Source organism: Leptosomus discolor, chromosome 1 (assembly GCF_034619465.1).
Source record: "Leptosomus discolor isolate bLepDis1 chromosome 1, bLepDis1.hap2, whole genome shotgun sequence".
NCBI lineage: Eukaryota > Metazoa > Chordata > Aves > Leptosomiformes > Leptosomidae > Leptosomus > Leptosomus discolor.
The window spans coordinates 151,289,735-151,309,236 of NC_141391.1; the positions used below are offsets into that span (position 1 = coordinate 151,289,735).

At 44.4% G+C, this 19,502-nt stretch overlaps 2 protein-coding genes across 7 annotated transcripts in view; one reads left to right on the forward strand and one right to left on the reverse strand.

Moving 5' to 3' along the window:
• Nucleotides 1–573: 573 nt before the first annotated feature.
• Nucleotides 574–10,804, forward strand: RAD52 (RAD52 DNA repair protein). Of its 3 annotated transcripts, none has more exons than XM_086479407.1 (11): nucleotides 574–660; nucleotides 1,244–1,345; nucleotides 1,952–2,045; nucleotides 3,742–3,809; nucleotides 4,082–4,200; nucleotides 4,290–4,365; nucleotides 7,343–7,539; nucleotides 7,744–7,886; nucleotides 8,793–8,873; nucleotides 9,439–9,687; nucleotides 9,960–10,804. In XM_086479407.1, exons 1-11 carry the CDS (start codon nucleotides 574–576, stop codon nucleotides 10,016–10,018), a joined length of 1,275 nt encoding a protein of 424 aa, XP_086335533.1. In that variant the 3' UTR covers nucleotides 10,019–10,804. The 3 variants fall into 3 exon arrangements, with proteins under 3 accessions (XP_086335533.1, XP_086335526.1, XP_009945105.1); XM_086479400.1 differs by having other exon boundaries at nucleotides 7,750–7,886; nucleotides 8,793–8,885; XM_009946803.2 differs by having other exon boundaries at nucleotides 7,750–7,886.
• A 3,719-nt stretch (nucleotides 10,805–14,523) lies between these two features.
• Nucleotides 14,524–19,502, reverse strand: part of WNK1 (WNK lysine deficient protein kinase 1) — a 105,386-nt gene continuing 100,407 nt past the window's right edge. For 2 of the 4 annotated variants that reach the window (XM_086479369.1, XM_086479356.1), the window contains 3 exons: nucleotides 19,318–19,359; nucleotides 15,985–16,172; nucleotides 14,524–15,675 (listed from right to left, as the gene is read on the reverse strand). In XM_086479369.1, coding sequence (XP_086335495.1) covers nucleotides 15,361–15,675; nucleotides 15,985–16,172; nucleotides 19,318–19,359 — 545 coding nt within the window. In that variant the 3' untranslated portion in view covers nucleotides 14,524–15,360. The remainder of the gene's footprint in view (nucleotides 15,676–15,984; nucleotides 16,173–19,317; nucleotides 19,360–19,502) is intronic. The other 2 variants (XM_086479379.1, XM_086479362.1) reach the window with 1 other exon arrangement.

The window sequence follows — 19,502 nt, forward strand, 5'->3', positions numbered from 1 at the left end:
AAGAATCTGAACGAGGAACTTATTTTGTTTTCCTTAGCTAGAATGGTACGATGCATTCACGTTTACCTAAAAAGAAAAAAAAAAAAAAAGATTTGTTACCAGTGTAATATTTAGAGTAAGGACTCGAGACATTATTAATTTTTTTTGTTCTGGTCTCTGATCTTATGCAGCATCCAGATGTTGTTGAATTATTTTTTTTTTTAATAGCAAGAATAATTTCTTTGTTTTTCAAATAAAATAATTGTTTTATTGTTGCCATGGAATTTAATTTAGGCTCGCCCTTACTGGTTCTATGGAAGGAAGACCAGAACAGTGACTGTGCTTCTAGGATGAAGCTAGCCATTTCTAGTATAACGTATTTATAATGTAAGAAAAGTCTTGACTGTTCTGAAACAGCATCAGAAGGCAAATGCCATGGAGTGAGAAGTATAATATTACTGTAATGTCCAACACATCTATTATAGAATATTTTTACACTAACTGGGCAGTGGACTTCAACAGCATTTTGGCGTGTCTTCATACAGACTGCTAGTTTTTAATCTTCAGCGTTTATATTTTCTCTTGTCTCTAGGGATGCCTGAAAGTCAAGGGAAAGACAGCGAAAGCTGCATCAGCAGCAACAGCTCCAGCACGAGCAATTCGGTTGCTCACTTCGGACAGGTCGGTTCCTTTTGCCTGAGAGGGAAACAGAAGCTTTATGCTTGCAGGCCTGGAAATCTGCTTTGCATGTTTACTCATTTTAAAGATGGATACAGTAAGGCTGGAGTCATATCCATTCCCCTAGCTATGCTATTCCTAATTGTACGGTACATTTTCCTCCGTGATAGCCTTGGCATGCCTCGAGTTACAATAAATTGCTCTGGGTTCTTCACAAAAGGTTTTTTATGTAGTTCCTTAAAACTGGGGTTCGTTTTATTCTCTCTTATTTCTGGATGGCCTAGATCGTGCTTAGACACATTCTCAGTGCTGGTTCAGAAAAGTCAACTACTTTCAGCTATTAAAAAATAATTTAAAAAAAAATTAAAAATAAGTAAGAGAAAAAAGCCAATATAATGCACAAGTGTAATGGACAGACCTCCCCTGAGGTCTTTCCTTGTCTCTCACATCCTGATTCTACAGATGGATTGTACACCTCTTGGAAGGACTGTACATGGGAAAATGGGTTAAAGAAGTGACATTAGGAGAAGAGGGGGAGCTAAAATAGGGAGAGTGAAAACATTTGTCTTACTTTGTTTTTATCAAGTATCAATACACAGCAAGTGAGTATCAAGCTATCCAGCATGCTCTTCGTCAGAGACTGGGTCCAGAATATATCAGCAGTCGGCAAGCTGGAGGAGGACAAAAGGTATGAACAAACATGCATAGATGTTTCAACTCAGTTTTTTCCAGGAAAACTAGGCTAAAAAACATACCAGGTGAAATAATCCTTGGGTTTTTTTTTTTGGAGTTAATTTCCCACTAGTAGTTTAATATGCAGATATGAAAGCAAAGTCAGCATAGCATAAATTCTGGTTTTTACTGAGCCACAGGTTCCTTTTACACTTTAAAAAAAAAGACTTAAATTTTCAGTGCTTCATCCTTTACAAGGCAATATTTATCTACTTACGGAACATTGAGATGTTTTTCTTATTTTTTGCCAGAACTGGCATATATGAAGCATTATATAACGTTGGATGCATTGTACCCTCCTTGGTGCCCGCTAGCTCTGCTTTCCGTTGACAAAGTGATATTTGTTGTCATATTAACTCCCTATCACAGTTGCTGGAAGAGGGTGAACCTAACGCTACATCATCATCCTTTTGTTCACATTATCTGGACCTTGAACTTAGCTGGGTTTCCTCAGTGTTTACGATGATGTGCGTAATCCCTCTTTAAAATAAACCACATATAGATGCACGCACGTGTGTATGTATTTATAGATATATTTATGTGTATATGCTTTTCTTTTCAGGTCTGTTACATTGAGGGTCACAAGGTAATCAGTCTGGCCAATGAGATGTTTGGCTTCAATGGCTGGGCTCATTCAGTCACTCAGCAGAATGTTGGTGAGTGTCTCTTCAGGGTAAAGAAGTCCCTTTCCTCTTGTTTCACTGTGAGGCACTGAAGGAAAAGTCTCTCAGATAAGGACCAGGGTATCTATCCTAGAACTTGATCACTTCAAAGCACATGGGAAGAGGCATGTGGAATTTCCAGGTATCTTAGCAGTTGGTAAGAATGAGAGAAATTGATAATAATGGAGCTTCTGTTTGCTTTTTAGATCTTGCACTGGGATATGTCATAGTCATTCTTCTAAGTGTGTTTATGATTATTCTTGAGCTATTCTAATCAAGTGTTCTGATCTCTATGGGAACTCTCAGTCGAGAGTAATTACAGTTAAACTATTTAACATCCAGCAGCCCTGAGCCAACTTTCATACTTACCTGTAATTTTTATATTCTGATAAGTTCATATTCTCAGTTAATATTCCCCTAATCTTCAGGGACCCATCTTTTTCTGCAGATTCCTCCTCTAGTGAATACCTGGTTCTGAGATTTTTACAGTAGAAAGCTTTGGAAAAAATCTTCTTCTAGGAAATGGTATTCAGGTGATCTTAAAGATAACCTTCTTCAATCCCGATAGCTGAAATAGTTCCTACCAGCAGAGTATTGTCCTTGTTTGTAGGTCTGCTATGCTTAGACTGAAGGCTGGTTGTTGAAATAGCTCAACAAATCTGCTTAAATGTACTTCCTTCCTTCCCCCCTGACTTCAGAAATGTTTTCTTACCTCAGGCTGGTAGATTCTAGACATAAGACAAATTACTTCATTGCTTTCCATCTATTCTATACCGCTTCCCACCTACGCCCTCCTTTTCAGTCAAGAAAGGACTGACATCCTTCAAACTTGTATCTTTTTCAAATAATGCCATAACTAGAAATTCAGAGACAGAGGATTCTGTTATGTTTGGTTTTAAATACCTGCTTAGAAAAAGGGCTTGCACCTCTGGCAGGTTTACAAAAGAATTAAATAAGTAGACCAGGTGAGTACAGAAGAACTTTTGCACCCCAGAGTACAGTTACTTGAACTTCAAAGCATTTCATTTCAGACGTGTGTCGTGTTTCTATCAGACTTGCAAGACTGCTAACTAGAGTGCCCTGCGTATGTTATGTAGCGTTGCTTTTGGTGTAAAATAAGGTAGATTAGAGATTCTGGATTGCAAGTTGTATTGCAACTTGTTGAGCTCTTCAGGCAGGCTGTCCTGGATAAAACCTTGTGCAAAATTTTGCAAACTGGAGACTTATAGTACGTAATAGGAAAGAAGTTACTTTTATAGACAACAGTTTATTTTCCATTGCTGTTTTTATAAATTGATACTTTAGATCTTTCCTTCCAGCTGAAAAAATTTGTTATGCTTTGAGCATTTAGGATATGTAGCTGAATGAGAAGTAACATTTACAACTCTTCCCTCTTTCCTATGTTGAAGTTTATACATGTAATAGCAGGCTGCGAGTGCTTGGCAGGCCTAGCCACTAACAACCAGACAGTGTCACGTAACTTGCCCAGAGCAGATACGCAAGTCAGCATTATCAAACTACAGTTAATGTAGTAAAGTCATGCTCCATTTCATAGCAGATGATACAGCATTTTGGACACATTCAGCAAGTATGGTACAGGTTTGTGAATGTCCTCAGAGGACAAAATAAGATCTGAATGCAGATCAGAGGTCTTTTGTGTTATTTAGGGTGTTACTTTTCCCTCCTCCAGACTTTGTCGACCTCAACAATGGCAGGTTCTATGTGGGTGTCTGTGCATTTGTGAAAGTTCAGCTTAAGGTAAGTGGATTTTTTTGTTTGTTTGTTTGTTTGCTCTGACTATAGTTGAGCAATTGCCTAAAGCTGTGAATGGAAGCTCACGCATAGGTCAGACTGTGGTTCTTGAGTACTGCACTACACCAGAGAACCTAGTAGTGTCCAAAACCTTGACCTCGCTATAGAACAACCAACTAAGAGCGAGTAATCAGGCTTAGGAAAGCACAGCATCTCACAAGAAGTGCTGTATGTGCAGAAATTCCCTTATACTTAGTATTTTTAACATTTTACTGCAGGATGGGTCATACCATGAAGATGTGGGGTATGGAGTCAGTGAAGGCCTGAAGTCTAAGGCCTTGTCCCTAGAAAAGGCAAGAAAGGAGGCAGTAACAGATGGACTGAAGAGAGCACTCAAGTAAGTGCAGATCAGTACTTGTACATTTTCAGGAGTTAGGTGAGAATTAAGTGTTATTTTCAGTCACAGCGAGCTCTCTTGTTTCTCAGGTGCTTTGGGAATGCTCTGGGGAACTGCATCCTAGACAAAGACTACCTACGAGCCGTGAATAAGCTTCCGCGTCAGGTGCAGTACACGGGCTGTTAGAGCAGGGACTGCAAGATGTCTGCTGCCTCTGGTCCTTCATATAAAAAAGATTGTGAATAATTATATCAATGCATCTCATCCCTGAATAATGTTTCCAGCTGTGAGACCCATAGCCTTTGCCTGCTTGTGTCAACTGTTTGTTACAGAGTTCTTCCCTGACATCCTACCACAACTCCTCTAAATATTGACTGTTTGCAGCAGGCAGGATTCCAGTGGTGAAGAAACAGCATCCTACTTGAGATCTCATGTGACAGTTGTGGCCGTGGTGTCCAAGTCTCTCCGTTCACTGCCAGTGATGCATACAGCTGTGTTCACAGCAGGTTAAATGTTACCACAGGAAACACTAAACTGTTTGACTAGCTCAGTCTAGATGCCGATTTCTCCATGTGCTGCAGCTCTGTCGTTGCAGCAACTCAGTTCATCACCCTCATCTAGCCACTTCTGCTTTAAACCTGTATCAGCAATGATAACCAGTGTCAAGTTAGGTATTCATGAATGGGAGAAATGGAAGTCCTTGGGAGAACAGTCTGCCAAGGCCGCACGGGTGTTCCTTTACTGTATGCTTTTGCCCTGTATAAGGCAAAACCCAGAACACATCTCTCAGTTTGTTCTCATTGTCCATGGTAGCACAATCCAGTTTACTGTTATGAATTTTAAAAATCAAACTTACCCTTCATATTTCTCTCATTACTGAACTTTTTCAGGAATAGAAAAAGAAAAGGATTGGAAATAACTGCATGCAGTGACACAGTTTCCAATTGCTGTGATAGGTCATAAAACCAGAGGCTGCAGGCAGACAGTGTATCTGTTATCTGTATAACCTACCCTAAAGCAGGTACAGCTCCTCTGTGCTTTCCTGCAAAATCAGGACTATTTCATTTAGTCCTGAAGTCTCTCAAGCTGACAGTCTGTATGTCAGCCAGTGGGCAGCAGGAAAAAGGGGTGTTCTTTAGACTTTAGGGAGCTCTGGCAGAAAACAGGAAGTTTTTCCATGAGAAGGACTTCATCCTTCAAATGAAGTTTTTAATATGCATAGCCCAGGATATCCTAGAAACAATACCAGATGGGTCACATACCAAAGCTGCTTGTTGTAGTTGGGACTTTCTCTTAATTTTAAGCAAAATCCATACAGCAGCGATGTCAATATATGCATTGATAGTTGCTTTGTCCTTTTACTAACCGGTATTCTCTACCTATTACTAACTCTACCAGGCCCAAATGCACATCACAGCTAGAATACACTCAGCATGGTCCTTGTAACAAAATTTACAGTGTGCCTGTATTTCACCCCTCATTGTTCTTGTTAGAACAGTTAACAAGTAGCTGTTCTGTACCTGTGTTTTGGTACTGAGGTCTCAAAGGTAATTTCAACTTTCAGTTAACCAAATTGGAGCCCTTCCTAAAAGAAAAGAACACTGCAAACTACTAGAAGCATCTATGATAGAAAGGGTGAACCAAACTGTTTAGACTGGACCCACAACAAGTTTTAGCTGGTGCCAGTCACTTCAAAGTTTTACCACAGAACAGCAAAACAGGTAACACTATTTTGCTTTGGTCCATGAGGAGTGTACAAGTGGCCCTGCAGATGTCCTCTGCTTGACTTCAAAAATGGGTTGGTACCTGTGTTTTGCAGCTGAATTATGAGAGCAGGATGTACTGGATTTGGCTGCTGAAGGATGAGGAATAGCATTAGGAAGATCTACACTCCAATTTATTTGTTTTAAATTCCTGATATGCTACTACTGGCAAACTGTGACTCTTGAACGTGTGAAGAATTAGCACGTACAACTGATGTGTTCTTGAACACTTATTTTCCGTGCCGTAATTATGGTTCTTATCCTTCCCGAACAATAAGAAGCCACAGTACATCCTGCTTTGCTTTTCAGACTCCTTAGGTTTCAGTTTGCAAGGGAAGAGCTGCAGTGACTTTACCCTCTGTGAAGCACTAGGTCAGTGAGCCTTGCGACGCAAACACCACCATGGAGAAATGCCTCTTTTGGAGGTCTTCGGTCCAGAGGGAGACAAGAGATTGTGAAGTGCCCCTTCATCAGTGACAACCATACTGTAACCCCCTTCTTTCAGAGCTATCACTATCTTTAAGGATTCTGTGATGTAACACAGCAGTCCTCATAGTATTAAAGTTGTCCTGGCTGCTATTGAGGTTGCACCTCAGTAACCAACGTCAGCTGTGTTAGCTCCTGATGGGTACCAGTTGGGGGCAGTAGGCTTCTAGGCAGTCACCTACCTTGCTGCTTGAGGAAAAAGCAAACCTTTTACAGCTGCCGATCTGTGGAGTTTCATAGTAAAGTTGCCTTCATCATATGAGGATTTACCAAAGTCCGCTAGCCAGCCTGGAGCTGTAAGACAGTTCTGTGTAGCTAACTGAAGGCTGCAGGAGCAGAGCCGAAGTGACACCTCGCCGAGTAAAGGTGGCACAGATCTCTGCTTTGCCAGGGTCGTTGTCTGTTAGTGGCATTGCCACAAATTTGTAAAGTCAGAGGGCCAAACCATCCCATCTCTAATAAAAAAGAGAGTGGTGTACCTTCCTCAGTGACCTGGTGATTGCAGAACTGAGTAAAGGTTTGCCAGGTCCTTCAATACAAGTGTGAAAACAACGAGCAAAAGTAACAGACTGGTGAGACTGGCTGAAATGTGGCAGAATTCTGCATCAACCACCTGCACCTGTTCTCGTTTGCAGAGAGCAGGGTATGAGGAGCCATGGGCTACCTGCCCTGAAGCACTGAGCTATTAAACGAACACAAAGTCGCGTGAATTCAATCATGAACTAACTGAATGACTTAGAAAACTGAAATGCATTTTCAGTACAAACTCACTATTCCACTTACAGGAAACAAACTAGATTTTTCAACAGTACTGTATAGAAAAGTCTGTGCATATTTCATTAACTTGATGAAGAAAATTTCTGAATATGTTTTCTTTTTTTTTCCTCTACTAGATAACCCCTGAGTTAGATTTGGTTAAAGCTAAAAGACAGGACTACGAGCCTGAAATAGAGAAAGCAAGATACAGTAGCTGCTTGGAAAGGCAGAACGCAGGAGGGAGACAACATTGTGAGATGGCATCTAACTATAAGCCTGGTCAGGCAGAGGCTGCTGCCATGACAGCAGAGCAGAAACAGCCAAATAGTTCCAGGTGAGGCTGCTGTCGTAAAAGTATTTTATGAGCTCCGTTGGAAGTTACTGTACCTTTTAAAACACACGGACAGCCCATTTCAGCAGGTGCCATAAAACACTAGTTTAGTGGATTTTCCTTGCTGTTAGTTCTTTATGCATTCTTTTTCTTCACAAAATGTGATTGCTGAAATCCCATTTAACTTTGTGCTTACTTGGGGGGGAGGGGCAGAGATACAGACTCCTTCGCTATCAAGTGTGATGCCACTTACCAGCGGAAATTGCGACAAAAGCAGCTACAGCAACAGTTCCGGGAACAGATGGAGAAAAAGCATCAGGTTCCGGTGGTGGCTCCTAGCAGCAAGCAGGGTAAGGCTTGGCATTGAAAACAGACAGTTTTATTGATAGGTACTGGCAGGCAGGTGTTGCCCTCGATACAGGAGCCTCACCAGAGTCACAGAATGGTGGGGGTTGGAAGGGACCTCTGGACATCATCTAGTCCAACCCCCCTGTTAAAGCAGGTTCACCTAGAGCAGGTTCACCTAGAGCAGGTCGCACAGAATCAGGTCCAGGCAAGTTTTGAAGATCTCCAGGGAGGAGACTCCACAGCCTCCCTGGGCAGCCTGTTCCAGTGCTCTGCCGCCCTTAATGTAAAGAAGTTTTTCCTCATGTTGAGGAGTTTCGTTCGCTTTTGTACTGTTGCAATGACCAGTTTCATTTGTTTTTGTACTGTGCTGTCAACTCACCTTTGAGGCCAAAGGAATGAGGATTATCATACCTTAACCCCCTGCCACGTCCTTACAGTGGCAGGAATGGCAGCTCTAAACCTGCATCGCTAGAACTGCAACTTTCCATCCACCCGAAAGCTTCAATGCAGCACAGCGGCTGTTGCCAGTGCCGTTAACGTGCTGCAGCTGAGCTGAGGCTGCAGCACTTCACTGAGGTGGTTGCAGGCAAATAGACATTGCATTGGCTGCTAACATGTTGCTCCTTACTCATGGGGAAGTCTGGACAGCTGTGGGGTAAGCAGAAACTTGGGGATGGGGTAAACAGGCTAAAAACCATTTAAAAATAGTGCAGTTGCTCGTCAGCCATCATCCGGTGTAGGATCTTACCCTTTGACATACTGCTACCAAAACATAACCAGCTCTAGGAAGAAAGAGTACCTGAGGGCAGCTGCTGGTTGTCATTGCAGACTTGTGCTCTGTGAAGGAAGAGCAAAAGGGTTCTTCTGCATTTCCACTATTAATCTCTTCCTGTGTCGCCTCCATCCAGCAACATCCGATCCTCCTGTGAAGCACAGTACTCCAGCAGCAGTACAACAGGAGCTAGCGATAGAAGAGGAGTTCTTTGCAGGTCAGCCAAAAAGTGATGGGTAATAGCATGTTAAATCATTAGCATTTAAATCAGCTCTTCAAAGTACTTGCGTAAAGGTAACCGTTCTGAAGAGGCTGGAATACTAGAAGTGCAACTATGAATCTGATCTTAACACCACAAACCTTGCTTGAGTGGCAGGGGAATGATGTCCATCACTAGGAGGGGTTTAAGGGTTTAACATTTTTAACATTTTAACACTTTTCAGTAGAGTTGTTTACCTCTTCAGTAAACCGTTTTCCTGAAGTGGTACTACACGGAAACAGAACATTGCTGGGGGGGGGGGGGGCACGCGCATGTGTCTTTTCTTAACATAACTGTGGCTGTTTGGGTCACACTTTCACCACGGTACTTGGAAATTGCTCAAGTCCAGAGCACAAGGGTAGTACAGTTTCCCTGCTGTGCGCTGACGTAGAAGATAGTTTACAGTTTCACTTTTATCCTGGCCACCACTTATAGGAAAAGAGTGGGCTGGTCGTGGAGTTACTGTTGTTCCTGTAGTGCAATACTGCTGCCTTGGCTTTGATCACCTTTTCATTCATTCTAGATGATCCTGAACTTTGGGATGTTTCCTTGGAGACCATTGATCTTAAGATAATGGATCACAAAACGGCAGACCCATCAGCTGGACACCAGGCACCTGAAACGCCCCATGGACATCAACATCATCAAATGACTGCTCGAAACAAGACCCCTCACAGAATGAATTACCACAAAGCTTCCGCTAGACTTGCACAACTGCAGCCATCTGCTACGATCATGAGCAACAGCAGCTGTGCCAACCAGCACACCCCAGGTACGTGCTACCGAGGAATGACCGAGTTCTGTCTTAACAACGGCTCTTGGCTGTGAAAGCAGCACTGTTAGATTAGTAAGTTGGAGTGGGAGAAACGTTCCTCTTTTCTTGGACCTGGCTGCAGATGCTGTGATAGTGGGCTAGGAGAACCATCTGGGTTTTCCATCCAACTGTCCTATCAAGGAAGAGCTAGAAAAAGAATTGAGGGGCACTTCTAGAAGCAGAAACATAGTTTTAAGAAACCCATTTCTCACTATCTCCTTGTTTGGCAGCGTGCAGCCCCCACAGGAGAAGTCAAAGCTTGAAGAAAAGGAGGCTAGAACCCACATAAGACACCTGGTGGTACCACTACCTCCATACTGGATTACATCAGAAGGCTGCAGGTGGCTGATCAAACTATGTGAGGAAGTCTAATGCATCAATGGATTTCCCCGTATATCATGGTAAAGCAACACAGAAGAGTTTAATACAGCCAGCAAGAACTTAATGTACTTTTAAGTTATTACATGTTTCAGATGCCTTTTTGTATAAACAAGCACTCTTTTGTGCTTCTGCAGCACTAGACTTGTGGCTGTACCACAAGCTGATGTTACACGTAATTTGCCCGAAATGGTAACAGAATTAATCTTTACCATGAGATGCAATTCACAGCTTCTGCCTCCCTCAGTGTTGCATTTCAGCACAGAGAAAAGAGATTTTCAGTGAAATGGGGAGAGGCTGGGTTACGGTCAGGTGCCGAAGGCTACAAGCTGCGCTCGCCTATTCAGCGAGGCTGAGGGTGCGAAGCTGTGGCAGCGTCCGACACGGACGTGTAGCCCAGCCGTCTGCCCTGCGGCTGCACAAAGGGGGTTCGCGGAGCCCATCGCTCCTCCTCAGCTTGTTCCTCAGCCCCACGGGATTCCCGTGCAGCAGCAGCAGCACATTCAGCTGTGCCCACACAACAGGGCAGCACAGGGGCAGGAGCACGCTGGGGCTGCGGCCAGGGAGTCGCATGCAGCACCTCACACTGTTTCCTTGGACCCTCTGTAAAGTAAGGGGGATGGGAGCTGCACTTCTGTTTTTAAATAAGCTTTCAACCCTTTTCAATACAGAAATAAACATGAAATTTGAAGAACAAGCCACACTTGTAGCTGTTCCTGCCTCTATACCCTTCAAACCATTACAACTCATTCCAGTTTAACAAGCTCAAAGAAGTTAACACACTCTGACCAGTTACAAGTAAGAAGCTACAGAGACTACCCTCACATCTGTACAGCCTTGCGTTGGCTTTAAGATGGGCAACAGCAAACTTCAAGTGGGATTTAAACTTCGGAGCAGAGCAACAGCTGTTCCTTCCAGTAAGAAGGTCAAAGGACGGATTTTTGAGCAGTATTTCAAACTGGATACAGCAGTATTTTTCAGAAGCGCGGTGCTGGTGACAAGGAGGAGGAGGATACTGCAGGACTGGAAGTTAAGAGCTGGACCAGCAAAATTTACTCAAATTCTTTGATCAGTGCAACCCCGAAATCAATGTCAGACTTGAAACAGGACCTTGTTCCTGTGCTTTGCCATCACTGCTCTATCTGGTCAAGTCTCTTAAAGCAGTCCAAATGTAAATAGATTTGAAGTATTCAGCAGTTCCTCCTGTTCCTCCTACTTTACCTTCACCACTTAATCGGTCCTTTTTCCTTAAAAGATCCTCTACTACCCACTTACCTCCCTAACAGGACAAAGAACAAGGACTGACTGCATTATGGAAAGACAGGACAAATTTTAAGTAACTGTAATCGATTACATCTAGAAAACAGTTTCACATTTCACTGTGCTGGTTTCTCTCCCATTCAGTGCTGCCTTCAGAACAGCCCCGGGAAGAAATACATAACCGCATGTCCGAGTCATGCGCTGCTGGAATAAGATACCTGTCAGGAAGGGAACATGCAGAATTACGGTATTCAAAACCGCTCCAAACTTTTGCAATAAAAAAAAAAAAAATCAGTCTCATATAAACACAACTGCGTCAGCTCTCTTGCCTCTATGGAAACAGCGCAAATGTAGCCGTGCCTCCTCTAAATCACCGCAGTGAGCCTCTCCGGATTGGTCCCTTTGAAAAGGGCAGGAAAACTTGGAGCATTTTTTTATCCTTTAAGGCCTTGCGCAGCATGACTCATAACAGAAGCTGTTCTTGAAATGGAAAGAAATGCAGCAGCAATTAGTGTTTAGAAATACCAAATTCCTGCAAGTCTACAGCTGTTTGAGAATGACCCTGGAAAGCAGTTCCACGCTTCACCAGTACCGTCACAAATTTGGAGGTGGAATTCCTATTCTGCATCTACACCAACAAGTTTCTCCGCCCCAGCAGCCCAGGCGCCCATCCCTGCTCCCTTCCACCCCGGAGAGGAGAGCAAGGGACCCAAGGGAAAGAGAGGAGCAGGAGGACTCCACCGTGCCCTGGCAGCACACCCTGCTCGAGCGCCAGCAGGAAGCACGGAGCCGGTGCTAGCGCAGCTCCACCCCAGCTTCAGACGGGGGAGCCGCCAAGTCGTTGCCTGGCATAGCTGAGCATTTCTCTGCAATTTGGCGGCTTCTTGACAGTCTCAGCCATAAAAGCAGATCGCCCTGCTTACATGTTACCCTCCAGCCTTCCTCCCCTGCCTTCCCTTAGGCCCCTCCTCTCACAAAGAAGATCCATTCTATGACTTATTCCTTACAGCACCTTGTTTCGGAGTATTCTATTACAGGGCCAAAGGCTCAGTACCGATCACTGCTTTTGAGAAGTCAGGGGTCTCCGTAAATGGGTTCCTTGTACTTTCCTATGACAAACTGATAAATTGGGCAACAGTTAAAGCACTCCAGGAAGAGGACGGAGAGAGGGTGGAACCTGCTGTTCAACAAGAAAACCCACAGCTCAACAAAAGCAGGTTTGGTTTATTTGAATGACTTCATTAAATATTCTACAAACGTAACAAATTGCAGCACGAAGCGCAATCGTACAAGAAGCGCAGTGCCTGGGTTTAGTGCAAAACATACAACTAACTACGGCCAGGGAAGCCCAAAGTTTGAATTCGTTTTATTTTTTTTATTTTTATTTTTTACAGTGTACATTGTTAAATAATGAAAAGAAAACGCTTGTAATTCAGAAACAGATTTTATGTGGAAAAAGATACTCAAAGTGTAATATTAAACAAAATAATTTAACAGTTCAGTAGCATTAGTTTATTCCTCTAGACTTCAGTTATTCATCCACAGGAGGAGGGGGGGGGGGGGGGGAGGGAAATCAATGGTAAATAAAACCAGTTCTTGCATAACATTAAGTGAAAAAACGACCTCAAACTTATCAGATCAAAATTAAATAACCACGTGCTGCATCCAGCTGGTTGGTTCCCCTGTCATGAATATTCCCCGTGTTTCATTACTGCCCCAGGTCTGTCACTGCTCCCTCCCCCCTCGCACGGGGCCTGCTCAGGAAACTCCCCTGCACCCACTCGGACGGAAGAGCAGAGGTTCTCCCTTGCACTTCAGCCGCCGGGACCCCTGCTCCCTCGCCGGCTTCCGCTGCACGCACACCACGAGCCCCGTCTCCCGTTCCGCAGCCCTAGCCTGCGCTTCAGTTACAAAGAATAAACCCCCAATTCTGAGGAACTCGGAGCCTAGCCACCTCGTCACCAGCTCCCGCCCTCGGGCGTTCATCTCCAGCCTCTGGCTGCCGAAGCTGCTGTAAAAAAAAAAAAAAGAGTGACGGGAAAGGAACAGATCTTTCCCATTTCTTTGTAAAAATAAAAGACTGAGAACGTCTGCACGCAGAAAAACTCCCTGTTAAGGCTCCACGGGGGAACAGCACTCCTAGAAAAAACCGCAGGCAAGTAACACCTCTGTGACGCACCAGCTTTCAGGACAGCAGTGAGCCACGCGCAAGCACCGGGAAGCAGTACTCTCATCCCTCACAGCTTTCTGCAGCACTACATAAATACTGGCTGGTATTATTTTTACTTTGAGGAGGAAACCAGTATTTTTTTTAAACACGAAAAGGGAAAATGACCAAAACAGAAGGTACAGTACAGTTACCAAGAGGTGACAGTTACAGTCCTGGTACCAGCTTGAAATTTGTTAAGAGTGAACAAAAATCGTAAGTCCTCCAAGTAAAGACAGAGGAAACTTGTTGATGCCGGCTGTTTCAAGTACATCCATTGCCGGCAATGGACGTTGCACCAGGACAGTCTATTCCTGGCTTCAATGGATTTTACCAAAAAAAAAAAAAAAAAAAAAAAAAAAGAAAAAACAAAGAAAGAAAAAAAAAGGTAAGAAAAGCAATCCCAGCAGACAAGCCCATGCCAACGAGCAATGGCACCTCTCCCTCAAGTCACATCCTGACCAAACATCTTCACCACTTCGCAGGTGGAGTCAAACTGCATCTTAAGTTGGGCCTTTCCCAAAGATACACGTTCTCCCCATCCTCTCTCCGTTTCCGATCCAGACCTCCTGCCTCCACAGACAATATTGGTTAGTCTCGGTTTAGCCTCACCCACAACGCTCCGTCCCACCCCCACGTGGCCCCTGTCACACCAGCAACTTCAGATCCGCCCGCCTGGACAAGCTTCCCCAACACGCAGAACGCTGTTCCGACCCGCCGCCTCAATGACTTCCCCCTCTCTACACCTACCCTGGACAGTAACGGTGTCACTAAACAAACTGACGTCCCGGTCACTGGGCACAAACAATCCGTCCCTCTCTGAACTTGCCCTCTGTCCACCTGGGGTCTGCTGGGAAGACGATGCTAAACTGCAGAAGCAATAGAAGTCCAAGGCACTAAAATATCCAGCAAGCATACTGGGAGAACAGACAAGTATTCAAGTACATTAATTTATACAATTTTACATTCACATTTATTTATCTAATACAATGAAAATACAAAGGAAAAAGTTAAAGTGTCTCCAATAAGTATAAGGATATAGCTAGCTTTTTTTCCCATTTTTTTTCTTTTTAACTTTTTTAACCCTCTATATTCCACTCATTTTTAAACTACTGTTGTCCAACAACATTTATATATCACAGTGTTTCCACATCAAAACTGATGGTAAGTACATGTCCGCAGGGAACTTTTAAAAATTTTTAAACAATTTAAATTGCTCTAATGCTGCAGTCAAAGCTGTTAATATCTTACTTAAAGCAGTAATGACCTATCAAGCACGGGCTGCACTGCAAGTCCATTCGTGTGCCCCACCATTTCGGAGCCAGATACAATTGACTGGGGAGAGGGAGAGGAGGGGGATTTGGACAGCTTTTCTCCTGGACTTGGTTCTTCAGGGAGAGATGAGAAGTGTGCTAAAGCCTCATGCTAGGATTCAGCTCTCCCACCTCAACACGTGTGGATTCAGCCTCAAACCAGAGAGAAATCTTACAGCAAGACTGCATTAACTGACCCCGTGGCTTCTCTTCACAGCTCTTGTTCCATACAAGAGCAGAACCCCTCGGTCAAAAGCACCGTCCCATCGCAAGGATGCTGATCATCCTCCTCCCCCTTGAAAGTGTGTGGGGAAACCCCCTTTACAGAGAGTTGACAGCAATGGTTGGAAAAGAGAAATTCATTCCCAGTCTGGCAAGCTACCAGTTCATTGCAGCACTAGTAGTTGATACAGGGCCCCATCTCCCTCCCCACGTCCTGTCCCGAGGTCTAGCCAGCGTGGTCTCCGAGCGCGGCTAAGTGGTCCGCAGGTTGGAGCCTGGAGGGTTGCTGATCGATTTTTGCAAGTTGCTGATGTTGAAGCTTTGCAAAGATGCGGCACCTACAGGCTGGAACTGGCCGAGCGGGGGCTGTGCGGGACCACCCGTCCCACTCCACGGAGCGGCGAAGGATGCTGCTGGGTAACCGTACTGCTGCGGAGGGCACATCGCCTTTGTGAAGGGACCTAAAGAGGTAGCTGATGCTGCAGAGATGGGCGTAGCACCCAGGGAAGATGTCATAGAGATACAGAGCTGACCTGGCGCCGAGAATTTTCTTGCCATTCCAGGGCCCTGAAAGAAAACCAAAACCCCAAGAAGAGTTACCCGACTGCGCTTAAAAACCGCAGCCTCACCCCTTGGTCCACAAGCCGTTCCCAAGGGATGTTTATGAGAACACGCCACGGCCCTCCTTTTTAGTTATCCCCTTCCCTTCCGTAGCAGGTGACACAACCCTGCATGCATAAAAGACGCAGCCAACGGCTTTCTAGAGCAGCTGTCCAAGCCACACGGCAACCGTACTCCGGCCGCGTTTGACACCCTCGCGAGATAGCAGCGACACTGGTGGTTTCTTACCGTAAATGTTCACAGGTTGCGTCTTACCTCGTAGTTGCTGTGCCCTTTGCCAACCTTCTTGCCAGACAGGTTCATGGCATCTCGGGCCCAGTTATCTACCAGCTTGTGCAGGTCATCTGTGAAAGTCCCTTTCCGGCTTGAGGCAATAGCAGTGGGCTGAGACTGGGGCGCTTGGCTGTTCACTGTAGCCCCGACTGTGTTAGTGCTGCTGGTCCCTACAAATACAAAAAAACAGGAATCAATAATCTGGTTAAAGATCATCTTTCTCTAAGAAATTTGATAATTGTGGTAATGGTACATCAATAGAGCCAGTTAAAATGCCATGCAGATTAATTCTAAGTTTCAATTCCAGGACACGCTGAAGTGGGAACTACAAGGACTCCTACAGGCATTTTCTCAGATTAAGAGTATTTCATAGATGTGTTTACTTTTCAAGAAGTGCTGCAAGTAGCCATCTTAAGAGGGGAATGGTAGCGGCCTACAGGTCTTTGTAGAGGGGAAAAAGGAGATTAGATTTCAGCACTGAATGACAGTATGGTCATGTCATTCACCCATCCTACACCTTTTAACTAGCAGCAACCACTATCGGCACAGGTCAATTCCACCTTGGAGGACAGTGCTGGATGCTGAATAAGGAGCAGTACAATCAGCATCGCCAGCTGCTCTGTAGCAAATTATCTCCACTTTGTAAAACGAAGAGGAAAAATTCACCCGTATTACACAAAAAAGCCACAGTGAGAAACAGCAACTGTTGTTTCCAAGAGCTGCCATACTTATGTTCTTGAGGGTAACCAGACGGGACTGTCTTCATCCAACAAACAGCCAGGATCAGCAGGGGAAGTCTGCACTGCATTAAATTTTGCTTTTTGCCTCTGAAAGCATTTTTTTTTTGCCATTATGTTCAGATTTCCTATGTCAGAAGAACAAGCATTTCAGATGCAAACAACTAATACAGCCTAAAGAAGGCAGAAATGAGAGCAGCTCCTCAGACAGGCTTTGACAAGTTTTTCCTATTCACTGAGTTGACTGCAAGGACACAAGAAACCCTTCACAGAAATACCACACTTCAGTTCTGCTTCAAAGTTTGCTGAACATTATCCTGTAGGAAAAAAACCAAACAAACCTAGCAGCTTTGTTTTGGTTAGCCTCACTATCCCCCTCACACTTAAAAACCAAGCCACTGCACTCAAATTTAGGTTTTTCAGAGGCAGACCTCATAACAGGAACCAAAGAAATGGTGTATTCCATTGCTAAATTCCCAGCAGTACTGCAAAGTATCCTCATTTACAGCTCTGGGAAGTGATGGTTAACCTCTAGGTCAGACTTTTTCTGAAGGACACAGTAAATGCAGAATCAATCTAGATTTTTTCAAATCCATTTGATACAAAACCAAACAACAAAATCAGTATCTGGTCACTGCAGTGCTAAACCCAGCGCTCCCTGCAAGCACACATCCTCACCTACTTGGTTCTCAAAGTTCCTCAACCATTTCTACTTGCTCACTCCGAAGACTGCAACTGGGAAATACAAGAAACCCTGAGTTTATGGCAGACACTTCTGAAGAAAGCTGATAAAAAGTGGAGCATCAAAAATGCCAGCAATGACAATCATCTCTCTACTGCAAAGGCCAAGTGACAGAGTTGCTGTCTCTTGCCTGACAGCTGCTTCACCCGTTCCACTTTCTCTGGCTACCAGCCACATTCCTTGCAACCACTGTATCAAAGAACGAACTGGCTCCAAACCCCTGCAGGAATGTTTCATATTGAGGAGTGAATTAGGAAGGTGATGTACTTACTACGCAGGACAAATAAGCAAAGTGTTACTGCCTCTAGTAGTGCTAAGGAGGGAAGGGTACGTATCCCTCCCACCAGTTCCAGCTGAAGCATGGAAGTGGGTCCCGGCCTGGGTGCCCACAGGTGGGTCAGCGGTTGTTACAGGCAGGCAGACGCATGCAATAGTACACACCAAGAGGAGAGAATAAGGTTCCCTGACCAGGGTGTGCAGCTGCAGCACGGATGAAGAGTAACAGGAACACACTGTAACGTGGCAAGGAAAATCTACAGTGAAATAACGAGAACCTTAAGCATGCATCATGTGGAAAGGGATCAGAATACAGTTATTTACTAACAGCAGTGATGTGAAAGGTGAAATTAAAGATAAATGAGGCAAAAGCAAGAACGAGGTACTTGGGAGATGCTGCCAAAACCAGTAATAATCACATTCCACTGTGAAGGTTCATGCAGGGATTGACACACTTGCTCTCGTCCTCTTCACGATGGCCAGTATCTGCTTTTGCTATTTCACATTTCCACTTTAATCAGTAAGCACACTGGATCCTGGACCTACACTGCAGAACTTCCTCAGGCCACGGAAGGGAGAAGGTTAATCAAGGTATATACTACAGTGCATTCAGCTGAAGATACGAAGGATCATTCAGGAAAGTTTAAGTGTTTGAAAAGGACTGGATTGGTTCAGGGCAGGAAAGGTGGGAGGTTGCAACAGCTTTGTCCTCCAAAAGTGATTTTGTCAGGGAGCTCCTATCTTGGAGGAGCCAGCCCACGCCATTATAGGTGAGCTATACAATTACTAAAGCTCCCACGTAATGCCAATTTAAAAAACAGCTTCTCAGGAATTTCACATTTTAGCTCTGACACAGTCACCGTCTGCAGAAACTGCCATCCAGAAGAGTCTGAAAAGGAAGTGCTTCAACTTGTAGCGTTCAATGAAACAACCCCCCACATTCCTGCTCGGTCACAGCAGCCGTCCCCAGTTCTGCTCTGACAGGAAGGATCTGAAGTGCAACAGGCTTCTCTCTCTCCAGCCCGCTACCTATAGTGCCTTCATTCTGCCCTTTTATTTTCCCCCCATAAACCAGCAGTCAAAGGACACCTTTAAAACAGTCTTTAGTGACATGAGCACACACAGGCTTTTCTAAACATCTCTTGCTTTGGGAGACACACTGGAGATCTCTGATGTCTTACTCTTAAAATGTTGAAGGAGTGTCTGCAATTGGATCCATCACTGAGGTGGCAAGCCCCATCAGATCTGTAAACAAACCAGCTGCTCAAAGGCACAACTCTAGCACATTACAGTGAGCAACTGACCCTGATGCTCAATTCGTTAGGGATGAGCAAAGACTTCCACAGTGAAGGTGAGGTTCTGCCTGCCTCCACTTGTCTGCAAGAGTAATAGCCAGACTATTCACTATACTGACAACAGAATACACATTAGAGGGCATAACATAGACGGACAGATGCTGTGCTGGAGACAGAGTCAGGGAGGTAAGGCTTCAGTGACCAGAAAAAGCTGATGAATAGCTTTACAATCAGGAATCGGAGATAACAGAAATAAGATAATTACTACAGAGCTGGTTGCAAGGACAGACTTTTTTCACCATCTTCCCTGAAGCACAAAGAGAGAGTAATTTGTTAAAGATAAAGAGAAACAGTGAGAAATGTTTAGTATCAGCAAACAGTACAAAAAGCTTGGTGAGAAACAGAGGACAGCACAGCAGGGCTCTTGCGGTCACTACTGGGGCATTCTAG

Coding starts and splice junctions, on each gene's coding strand:
- RAD52 (XM_086479400.1), top strand. CDS start 574: ATGCCTGAAAGTCAAGGGAAAGACAGCGAAAGCTGCATCAGCAGCAAC. Junction 2,046..3,741: donor AGTCACTCAGCAGAATGTTG/GTGAGTGTCTCT, acceptor TCCCTCCTCCAG/ACTTTGTCGACCTCAACAAT. Junction 7,540..7,749: donor AAACAGCCAAATAGTTCCAG/GTGAGGCTGCTG, acceptor GGGGAGGGGCAG/AGATACAGACTCCTTCGCTA.